The sequence below is a fragment of the Coregonus clupeaformis genome, chromosome 33, assembly GCF_020615455.1.
Source record: "Coregonus clupeaformis isolate EN_2021a chromosome 33, ASM2061545v1, whole genome shotgun sequence".
Classification (NCBI taxonomy): domain Eukaryota; kingdom Metazoa; phylum Chordata; class Actinopteri; order Salmoniformes; family Salmonidae; genus Coregonus; species Coregonus clupeaformis.
Window position 1 is genome coordinate 3,799,966 of NC_059224.1, and position 12,658 is coordinate 3,812,623.

The window sequence follows — 12,658 nt, forward strand, 5'->3', positions numbered from 1 at the left end:
TACAGTCCATGGCATCATTCTAAATCAATTCAGTCAAAATGGAGTCAAGGCCTCCAGATTTCCCCGAACCTAAACAACAGATGTGTGTGTTGGAAAGGTTGGCTGGGTTATACTACCTGTTGTTGTCCACATAGCGGATGAGCATTGGGTAGAAGGCGTACAGGTCTCTACAGAGGACAGCAAACTCATCCAGGATGAGAAGCTCAGCTTCCTGAGTGTCTCCTTTAATGTCAGCCTTCAGCAGCTCCTCCTCTGCCACCACCTGGGGTTAGAACATATTAATAACAGTTATAACATAGTAATAACATAGTTAACGCCTTTACAACATAGTAATAACATAGTTAACGCCTTTACAACATAGTAATAACATAGTAATAACATAGTTAACACCTTTACAACATAGTAATAACATAGTTAACACCTTTACAACATAGTAATAACATAGTTAACACCTTTACAACATAGTAATAACATAGTTAACACCTTTACAACATAGTAATGACATAGTTAACACCTTTACAACATAGTAATAACATAGTTAACGCCTTTACAACATAGTAATAACATAGTTAACGCCTTTACAACATAGTAATAACATAGTTAACACCTTTACAACATAGTAATAACATAGTTAACGCCTTTACAACATAGTAATAACATAGTTAACGCCTTTACAACATAGTAATAACAGAAGCTCAGCTTCCTGAGCGTTTCCTTTAATGTCAGCCTTCAGCAGCTCCTCCTCTGTGACCCCCCGGGGTCAGGGAATTACGGTTTTCCTTAATGGCGCTGTGCTAGCCTTGCTGTACTGCCAAGTCTTGTCATTGTCACGCCGAACAATGACATAGGAGTTGGCAAGTTCGCATTTGCAATTCAAGCTAGTTGTGTGCTTGATTCTTGTGAATGATCCATGGAAAATTTAAACAAACAAATGGACAGCAGTCCAAAGAATACGTTTCAATTCCTCTCATCTCACCTTGACTGTCTTCTTCCTGAGTTTCTCTAGAGTGGGCAGGAAGTGACTCCTCAGGAGGTCTGCTGCAGCTTTACAGATGATTGGCTGAGAGTAGACTGCAATGATACAAAAAAAATATTGTAAAGTGGTTATCCCACTGGCTATAGGGTGAATGCACCAATTTGTAAGTCGCTCTGGATAAGAGCGTCTGCTAAATGACGTAAATGTAAATGTAAATACAGGCGAAACCAATCAGATTTCGTCTCACTGAGTAGTTGTTACACTACACTGCCAGTTAAAGAGTACGGCTGGCAATGCTACGACCACAGCTTTGTGTTTATTCTGCAGTTATTATTCACCATTCATCATATGTGACCAACTAGGTTCAAACTCGGGTCTCCTGCGTGCCATGAGACTGTATTAGCCCTTTGAGCTAAAGCCTACCCACTGGGCACAGACATCAATTCAACGTCTATTCCACGTTGGTTCAACGAAATTTCATCGAAATGACATGGAAACAATGTTGATTCTACCAGTGTGTGCCCAGTGGGTAGGCATTGAATCAGGGAGTTAACGCAAGTCTTCAGGTCTAAGGCAAGATTCCTCAACACATGAGTGTTATTCACCAAACCTTAATAACCCAGCATCCCACCTGCAATCCTCTTCATCCAGGGAGCGTCGTCGATGCCCAGGTTGTTGTTGAGGATCTTGAGGATGTTCCCCAGGATGATGCTGAGGTGGTTGGAGCAGACGGTGGTGCAGCAGGCTGTGCCCGGAGCAGAGTTCTCTGTTCCTTTCTCCCACCAATAGGACAGGTAGTTACACAGCATGGGCAGGATCACCTCAATCACCTGGAGGGATTAGGGATGGAAAGGCACCATATTGAGCGCTAACCACAATTTTAAGCAATATCTCGATTATCAGGATATGAAGCTATATCACGACAATTGTGATATTAAGTTATACCACGTAATGTCGTCATGCCAGAGGTTATGTTAATCAAGGCGCTAGCTTAATGAGTTCCTTTGTGTTGAAACAGAGGGGAGGAGCATCCAGCTTTGTGGTGAAAATAAATTGTAGTACATACTCTGCTCTTCTATTGCACGTGCAATGATGTCTGAGGGAAACAAAAACTGTGTTCGTTGTTAGAAGTAACGTCTTTGTTGTTGTAAAATATCACAAACAGTTTCAACGCTAAAGATTCCAGCTTTAAAAGAGGATTCACTGTCTAAAAAGCTCTCTTGTAATATAAACAGATTTAGTGATAACAGCAGCTATCGTGATACAACATTGTAATTGTATTCCAAGCCCTCCTGACCTGTGGCATCTCTGTGTAGCGAGCTCCAGACTCCGAGATGTCGTTGATGTCCTTCAGCAGGCCATCCAGACGAGGCATCTCTGGACACATCTCCTCCACAGAGTCAGGCATACTCAAGACTGTACAGAGAACCAGCACAGAATTAGCCAATGCACCATTAATAAACATAGGGCTGGTTTCCCAGACATTGATTAAGCCTAGTCATGGACTAAGACGCATGGTCCAGGACTCTGTGTCCAGGAAAACGGACCTTACAGTAGAACTAAGAATGTAGCGGAGGTAAATGCAAGGGGATCCGGGTTGTTGTAAATGCAAGGGGATCCGGGTTGTTGTAAATGCAAGGGGATCCGGGTTGTTGTAAATGCAAGGGGATCCGGTTTGTTGTCAAGCTAGATTGGTCCTGATAAATTGGTAGTGTTATGATTCAGTATTGCAACTGCAGAGTAGTGACTTACTGGCCCTCTCGCGGGGTGTCTTGGTGTTGAAGACAGACAGGGGGTTGTGAGCGTTGAGATCAGGCTCCAGGAATGCTACAGGCATGGCTCCTACCAGGGTGGCCAGACACTCCCCTAGGGCTGGTAGGTGCCTGGAGGGAGCACACACACAGAGACATTATTACACACACAGAGACATTATTACACACACAGAGACATTACTACACACACACAGACACTAACACACACAGAGACATTATTACACACAGAGACATTATTACACACAGACATTAACACACACAGAGACATTATTACACACAGACATTAACACACACAGAGACATTATTACACACAGACATTAACACACACAGAGACATTAACACACACAGAGACATTATTACACACAGAGACATTATTACACACAGAGACATTATTACACACACAGAGACATTACTACACACACAGAGACATTATTACACACAGAGACATTATTACACACAGAGACATTATTACACACAGACATTAACACACACAGAGACATTAACACACACAGACATTAACACACACAGAGACATTAACACACACAGAGACATTATTACACACAGAGACATTATTACACACAGAGACATTATTACACACAGAGACATTAACACACAGAGACACTATTACACACAGAGACATTAACACACACAGAGACATTAACACACAGAGACACTATTACACACAGAGACATTATTACACACAGAGAGACATTATTACACACAGACATACACATTTACAGTAGACATGTACATTGCTGTTCCACAGCACTCTGAAGGAAAGAAGAGATTCAGCAACACTTAGAGGACAATGGAATTCAATAAAAAAGCTTCTTTATTGCTAAAAGTACAACCAACGCGTTTCGGCTTTCGTCATTTCTTTTGGTGTTTTTCACTTACACCGTACAGCACTCAAACGTGACACTACAGTTCCGACATTGTGATCTTGCTAGTCAGTGTTGGATGGAGTTTTCTTTCTCCAATTATCCAGAGAGATTTGATCACTCTCATTCAATCTCCTGCTCCTGCAGTACCTCCTTAGATGTGGTGTGGCCTCATACCTCTCCATGAAGATGTGTTTCCCCGTGCCCAGTGAGTAGAGACAGGTCACGATGCGATAGCACGACAGCTGGACGTCATCCACTGGAAAAGACAACACGCACAGGTCAGATTTCCTAGCAAAGCCTCAGTCACTTTAACACTCTCCTTTTTCAGAGAAGGCAACGATGGACACCCTGCTCAATCTCTGACTGCCACTGAGTGAGCCGGTGGTAAGCTGTAGTGCTCTAAGGGCTGTGGTGAGTGATTTAGAAGGAGTCAGGCGCAGGAGGGTAAATCACAGAATAAAAAAGGTTTATTCCGTAACACAGCGCTACACAGCAATGCGTAAAACACTCCAGTGCGGATATACAGAGCACTGGAAAACAACAAGGCACACTGGTGAAATATCCCGGGAGATACAAAATACAACATGGCTCCACCGAGCTAATCTAACCTCACAATAAACAATCACACACAAAGACAAGGGGGCAGAGGGAACACTTATACAGGTACTGATGATGGGATATGAACCAGGTGTGTGTAATAAACAAGACAAAACAAATGGAATGATGAGATGAGGAGCGGCAGTGGCTAGAAGGCCCGTGACAACGAACGGCGAAGCCTGCCCGAACAAAGAGAGGAGGCAGCTTCGGAGGAAGTCGTGACAAGGGCAGGGGTCTTCAAACCTCTCCTCGGGGACCCCCAGATGTTTCACAATTTAGTTTTAGCCCTGAACTAGGTGATCTGATTCAACTAATCAAGGGCTTGATAATCAGTTGACGAGTTGAATCAGGTGTGCTTGTTCTGGAATAGATCAAATACATGGAACGGCAGGGGGTCCCCCAATGAGAAGGTTGAAAACCACTGCACTAAGGGACTCACGCATGGTGCAACCAGTGTAAATGTATTAAAATAACATCAAGGCTAACTCACCCAGCAGGTAGACTCCGAAGTTGTGCATGGTGACGTGTTTGAACAGGGCTGTAAGGACGGGTAGCATGGCGGTGGTGGTGTAGGTGATGTTCTGAGACAAGACCTTCATCTGGCTCCTGGACTGGCTGAACTTCCCCAGCTTCAGCATCTCCAGGGTCTTCTCCAAGTCCTCCGCTGCGTTCTCAAATAACGTCCTGACCCCAGCCTTCACCATCTCTGAGCCTGACTTCATCACCGTCCTGGGAGGGGAGGAATAGGATAGAAGGAGAGGTGTAATAACGACAGAACAGAAGGAGAGGTGTAAGAACGACAGAACAGAAGGAGAGGTGTAATAACGACAGAACAGAAGGAGAGGTGTAAGAACGACAGAACAGAAGGAGAGGTGTAAGAACGACAGAACAGAAGGAGAGGTGTAAGAACGACAGAACAGAAGGAGAGGTGTAATAACGACAGAACAGAAGGAGAGGTGTAATAACGACAGAACAGAAGGAGAGGTGTAATAACGACAGAACAGAAGGAGAGGTGTAATAACGACAGAACAGAAGGAGAGGTGTAAGAACGACAGAACAGAAGGAGAGGTGTAAGAACGACAGAACAGAAGGAGAGGTGTAGGAACGACAGAACAGAAGGAGAGGTGTAATAACGACAGAACAGAAGGAGAGGTGTAGGAACGACAGAACAGAAGGAGAGGTGTAGGAACGACAGAACAGAAGGAGAGGTGTAGGAACGACAGAACAGAAGGAGAGGTGTAGGAACGACAGAACAGAAGGAGAGGTGTAGGAACGACAGAACAGAAGGAGAGGTGTAGGAACGACAGAACAGAAGGAGAGGTGTAATAACGACAGAACAGAAGGAGAGGTGTAAGAACGACAGAACAGAAGGAGAGGTGTAAGAACGACAGAACAGAAGGAGAGGTGTAAGAATGACAGAACAGATGGAGAGGTGTAAGAACGACAGAACAGAAGGAGAGGTGTAATAACGACAGAACAGAAGGAGAGGTGTAAGAACGACAGAACAGAAGGAGAGGTGTAATAACGACAGAACAGAAGGAGAGGTGTAGGAACGACAGAACAGAAGGAGAGGTGTAAGAACGACAGAACAGAAGGAGAGGTGTAAGAACGACAGAACAGAAGGAGAGGTGTAAGAACGACAGAACAGAAGGAGAGGTGTAATAACGACAGAACAGAAGGAGAGGTGTAAAGGATTCTCCTATAATGACAAAGGACGCTCTGCACACCTAAATCTGAGCTTTTGGTCAGTAATGACCTTCGTAAGAGATTCTCCTCACACAGGGAACCATTTATGTTATGGATTCCTACAGCGGTCATGCATGGATGGATTTGCATAGATACACAAGCAACACTGTGTTTACATGAGTACAAAGCATGGACTTCTTATATCCAGAATAATTGTCTTTATTGACTTTAATGTCATAAGCATCTTAACCTTTATTATTATTATTATTGTTGTTTTTTAGGGGGTAGATCAGCTTTAATATTGCAGATAGAGTGTAACTTCCATCAATGTAATTGTCTGCATCACTTCCAATCTCCCATATGTTTTTTTAAAAATATATATATATATACAGTGAGTGAAAAAAGTATCTGATCCCCTGCTGATTTTGTACGTTTGCCCACTGACAAAGAAATGATCAGTCTATAATTTTAATGGTAGGTTTATTTGAACAGTGAGAGACAGAATAACAAAAAAAAAAGACAAAAAAATCCAGAAAGACGCATGTCAAAAATGTTATAAATTGATTTGCATTTTAATGAGGGAAATAAGTATTTGACCCCCTCTCAATCAGAAAGATTTCTGGCTCCAAGGTGTCTTTTATACAGGTAACGAGCTGAGATTAGGAGCACACTGTAGTATATTAAAATTATGTCTTTGTTAACGGTTTTTCATGAAGAAATGGAAGGTTGATTATTGCTATCAAGAGGGAAGGTTTTAGCGTGACGTCACATATGACAAACAGGAAGTGGGTGGTAAGATACGGGGATTGAACAGTAGAGGGAGCTATTCAACTCTTGGAAGGCTATATAAAGGGGGGAGCAACGACGGAGAGTTAGAATGCAGCAAGATTTAATTGGGTCTGGTTCTCCGGACATTGTGTCTGTACTTACGCTGGAACCTCGTGGTTTGAATAAAGGCCTTTGAACACGATCCAGTCTAAGCAGACTCTTTTAATTGATGGTAACACCTACGATTGACGTATACTACAACACTCTTAAAGGGAGTGTTCCTAATCTCAGTTTGTTACCTGTATAAAAGACACCTGTCCACAGAAGCAATCAATCAATCAGATTCCAAACTCTCCACCATGGCTAAGACCAAAGAGCTCTCCAAGGATGTCAGGGACAAGATTGTAGACCTACACAAGGCTGGAATGGGCTACAAGACCATTGCCAAGCAGCTTGGTGAGAAGGTGACAACAGTTTGTGCGATTATTCGCAAATGGAAGAAACACAAAAGAACTGTCAATCTCCCTCGGCCTGGGGCTCCATGCAAGATCTCACCTCGTGGAGTTGCAATGATCATGAGAACAGTGAGGAATCAGCACAGAACTACACGGGAGGATCTTGTCAATGATCTCAAGGCAGCTGGGACCATAGTCACCAAGAAAACACTTGGTAACACACCATGCCGTGAAGGACTGAAATCATGCAGCGCCCACAAGGTCCCCCTGCTCAAGAAAGCACATATACAGGGCCGTCTGAAGTTTGCCAATGAACATCTGAATGATTCCGAGGAGAACTGGGTGAAAGTGTTGTGGTCAGATGAGACCAAAATCGAGCTCTTTGGCATCAACTCAACTCGCCGTGTTTGGAGGATGAGGAATGCTGCCTATGACCCCAAGAACACCATCCCCACGTCAAACATGGAGGTGGAAACATTATGCTTTGGGGGTGTTTTTCTGCTAAGGGGACAGGACAACTTCACCGCATCAAAAGGACGATGGACAGGGCCATGTACCGTCAAATCTTGGGTGAGAACCTCCTTCCCTCAGCCAGGGCATTGAAAATGGGTCGTGGATGGGTATTCCAGCATGACAATGACCCAAAACACACGGCCAAGGCAACAAAGGAGTGGCTCAAGAAGAAGCACATTAAGGTCCTGGAGTGGCCTAGCCAGTCTCCAGACCTTAATCCCATAGAAAATCTGTGGAGGGAGCTGAAGGTTTGAGTTGCCAAACGTCAGCCTCGAAACCTTAATGACTTGGAGAAGATCTGCAAAGAGGAGTGGAACAAAATCCCTCCTGAGATGTGTGCAAACCTGGTGGCCAACTACAAGAAACGTCTGACCTCTGATAGCCAACAAGGGTTTTGCCACCAAGTACTAAGTCATGTTTTACAGAGGGGTCAAATACTTATTTCCCTCATTAAAATGCAAATCAATTTATAACATTTTTGACATGCGTTTTTCTGGATTTCTTTTTGTTATTCTGTCTCTCACTGATAATTTCTTTGTCAGTGGGCAAACGTACAAAATCAGCAGGGGCTCAAATACTTTTTTCCCTAACTGTATTATTGATCGATTGACTATGACTTTTCAGATCACCCAGTAATGCTATCTGCAGGGTTAACTCCAGGTAAATATTGCAATCCTTTAGCCATTCCTGGACCTGTGTCCAAAAATAAGCTACAAATGGACAGTACCAAAACAAATTATCTAATGATTCTGTCTCTTCGCAAGCAAAATCTGCAGAGCTGGGAAGATTGTATCCCCCATATAAATACAATTTTATTGGTTGCAAGAATTTTATATAATAATTTAAATTGTTTTGAATCCGGTGTCGTTTTGCGTATCAGTTCATAAACATTATGCCATGGAATTGGTACGTCAAAAATCTCTTCCCAACTATTTTGCAATCTATATGGGACGGCTGTCAATCCTTTTGGTCCTTAAATGAAACTGGTATACTTTTTTATTTATCACAGTTTTCTTTAACCAATTATGTTCTTTAATGCAAGGCCGACAGACAAGTTCCTTACTTTTTCCCCCTTCCACTTTCCTCTTCCATTTTTGCGGTAATGCTGCAATTATTTGGTTGTAATTTTGGGTAGAGCAGACATTTCCATATGTTTTTGTTAGCTGCATGTTGACATGACTCCACCAGTCCTACCGATGAGATCATTTACGAAGATTATACCTTTTTTTTAACATTTTGTCAAAAAAAAGAAGGTTTTTTATCAATTAGTATATTTGAGTTTAACCACAATATTTGTTGCATTATTTGTTCTGTCGTTTCTGGAGGATTAAATTGAAATTGCAACCAACTTTCTATAGCTTGTTTTAGAAATAGTGATATTTGGGAGATGATTTCCTTTTCAAATAACTGAAAGTGAGAGGTTGTAATCTGAATAAAAGGAAAAAGGCCTTTCTTGAACATTGGGTGATACGATCTTACTAATTTGCTAGAGAACCAGTTCGGATTTAAGTATAACTTTTGTATGACTGAAGCTTTTAGTGATAGGTCTAATGCTTTAATATTTAATAATTTCTGTCCTCCGAATTCATATTCATTATATAAATATGCTCTTTTAATTTTGTCTGGCTTGCCGTTCCAAATAAAATGGAATATTTTTTTTCTCATATAATTTAAAAACTGTTCGCTAGGCATAGGCAAGACCATAAGCAAATAGGTAAATTGGGATAATACTAAAGAGTTAATCAGGGCGATTTTCCCACAAATAGACAGGTATTTACCTTTCCATGGTAGCAAGATCTTATCTATTTTTGCTAACTTTCTATTAAAATGTATTGGAGTGAGATCATTTATTTCATTTGGGATATGTATTCCGAGTATATCCACATCACCATCAGACCATTTTATTGGTAAACTACATGGTAATGTAAATTCTTTATTTTTTAGTGATCCAATATGTAATATAGTACATTTATCATAATTTGGTTGTAATCCAGAGAGGTTAGAAAATGTATCTAGATCTTCTATGAGGCTGTGGAGGGATTCAAGTTGTGGATTTAAAAGAAAACATGAATCATCAGAGTACAATGACACCTTTGTTTTTAAGCCCTGGATTTCTAATCCCTTGATATTATTGTTGGATCTGATTTTAATAGCTAACATCTCGATGGCCATAATAAATAGATATGCCAATAGTGGACAACCTTGTTTCACTCCTCTTGACAGTTTAAAACTTTCAGAGAAATAGACATTATTTACTATTTTACACCTAGGGTTACTATACATGATTTTAGAGATTCTCCAAAATTGAAATGCTCCAAGCATTTATATATAAACCCCAGTCGTACTTTATCAAATGCCTTTTCGAAGTCTGCTATAAATAGCAGGCCTGGTTTCCCAGATTTTTCATAGTGTTCTATTGTTTCCAGTATTTTTGCATCACAACACTGAAGTGTAAGGGGCCTCCAATTTTTTTAATGGACTGGATATTTATATTATCCACTTGTATCCTGTTTCAGTAATAATGAAATCAGACCTTCTTCTTGAGTGTCTGATAATCTACCGTTTACATAGGAGTGGTTAAAACATGCTAATAACGGTCCTCTGAGTATATCAAAAAAGGTTCGGTATACCTCGACTGGTATGCCATTCAACCCTGGAGTTTTCCCGGACTTAAAGTCTTTAATTGCATCCAGAAGTTCCTCCTCTGTAATTTCAACTTCACATGAGTCTTTCTGTATGGCTGTTAATTTTACATTATCAATAGAAAAAAATCTCTACAATTAGCTTCAGTTAGAGGAGATGGAGGCGACTGAAACGAAAACATATGCTTAAAGGACTTTGTTTCCTCCTTCAAAATATCATTTGGTGAATCATGGGTGTCTCCATCATTTGTAACCAGTTTCAGTAAATTATTTCTGGTAGCATTCCTATGTTGAAGATTAAAAAAGAATTTGGTGCATTTTTCCCCATATTTCATCCAGTTTGCTTTATTTTTATAATATATTACACTTGATCTTTCTTGAGTAAGTTTCTCCATTTCTTTTAGTTTTTCCTCTAATTTATTCTGAGGCTCTATGTTACAGTTTTTATTACTATCTATCTGTTCTGTTAGACCTTCTATTTCCTTTGTTAGTATGGACTCTTTTGACCTAAATTGCTTTTGTTATCGAGATGAGTACTGAATTGCATGGCCTCTAAAGGCACATTTAAAGGTGTCCCATACAATAAGGGGATTTGCTGTACCTATGTTATGTCGGACAAAAAATCAGATATAAATTCCTCTGTCCTTGTTAAAAACAAGTTATCATCCAATAGGCTTTGATTAAATTTCCAATATCCTCACCCACATGGAAATTCAGTAAGAGGAATGTATATGCCAATTATATGATGGTCCGACCGCATTCTGTCCCCTATCAACACTTTTTAAACTTTTGGTGCCAACGAGAATGACATAAGAAAGAAGTCAAGACGACTAGCTTGATTGAGTCTCCGCCATGTATATCTCACTAGATCAGGATATTTAAGCCTCCATATATCTACTAGTTCTAATGTATCCATGACATTCATGATTTCCTTCAGAGCATGAGGGTGATTGTTTGTAGTGTGATTTCCTTTACGGTCCATTGAGCTATTTAAAATGGTATTATAATCTCCCACCATAATAATAGAGTCTTGAATTGCTTGCAGGGTTGATAATTTATTATATATATTGTCAAAGAAGTGTGGATCATCATTATTTGGTCCGTAAAGGTTAATGAGCCATATCTGTTTATGGTCCAATAGCATATTTAAAATAATCCATCTACCTTGCGTATCTGTTTGGACAATTTGCACATTTGGATCGAAATTACTGTTAATTAATTTCATCACCCCTTTTGAGTTTCTTTGCCCATGGGAGAAGTATATTTCTCCCCCCCATTCCTTTTTCCACGCAACTTAATTTAGAATTGTTGAATGAGTTTCCTGTAAACAATATATATTATATTCCTTCTCTTTGAGCCATGTAAATATTGTTATTCTTTTGTTATTATCTGCTAAGCCATTACAATTATAACTGGCTATACTTATTTCACCACATACCATAATGAGATACAAGTTTCAATTCTATATGTTTGTAAATTTACCAATAAAAAATACCATAGTGATTGAGTGTCCATATAGCTGTACCATGATATTTGCATTGCTACTAAGTAACCCTCCAATTGTTCTCCACTATTCCCCCCGCTAAAGCCTCTTACCCCCCAAGTTGGGTTATCATCCCAGTGATCGGCATACCACTCCCGTCCCCCCGGATCCCTAGGGCCCCAAGAGGCCAGGACCCATCCATCGAAAACAGCACACAGTGCCACCCACAAAACAGAAGCAGGTCAACAAACAAAAGCATTTCCAATGCTCTCACCTCAATATATATATATATATAGCTATTTTAAAATATATATCTAATCAAATATCTTGCATATCTTATTTCCCATCATTATCAATTAATATGCGTAATAATGTCGGCAGTTCATGCGTAGGATTTTAACCTATAACCCGGATTGCTATTGTATTACATTACATTTTTGACAAGCAATTATTATTTTAGCAAACAATTATTGTGGTTCATCCTATATTCTCCCTAACATCCTTACCCCCTTGCAACAGATGTGGGATAAACACACATGCACATACTCTAACACACTCAACCCCTTTCCTCCACAATCAACCATAAGATCAGATGCTCAACGGTTGTTACATCCCAGAGCCCAACTCAAGAAAGGACCTGATTTACGAATGCATATACACTTACAGTTGTTTGAGAAAGCATGCAAGATCGAACATCTCCGTGCAGTCAGACCTTTGATTATTTTGTGCCACCAGGGCCACAATAATCTGCCCCCTCTCTGATTGTCCGAGTGTGACCCCATCCCCATGGGTTACTGCAGCCAGTGTTGCCAGCACTGCCACTACCTGGGTGGGCGTACCCCACCGGAATCATTAACCTTTATAATTTGTAAATGTTTTATT

At 40.6% G+C, this 12,658-nt stretch overlaps 1 protein-coding gene across 1 annotated transcript in view; it reads right to left on the reverse strand.

The window, feature by feature from the left end:
- Window positions 1-12,658, reverse strand: part of LOC121548540 (ryanodine receptor 3) — a 128,897-nt gene that overhangs the window by 35,781 nt on the left and 80,458 nt on the right. The window contains 7 exon segments of the mRNA XM_045210126.1: window positions 117-262; window positions 977-1,071; window positions 1,608-1,806; window positions 2,274-2,392; window positions 2,729-2,859; window positions 3,807-3,888; window positions 4,720-4,958. Of these exon segments, the coding sequence (XP_045066061.1) occupies window positions 117-262; window positions 977-1,071; window positions 1,608-1,806; window positions 2,274-2,392; window positions 2,729-2,859; window positions 3,807-3,888; window positions 4,720-4,958 (1,011 nt within the window).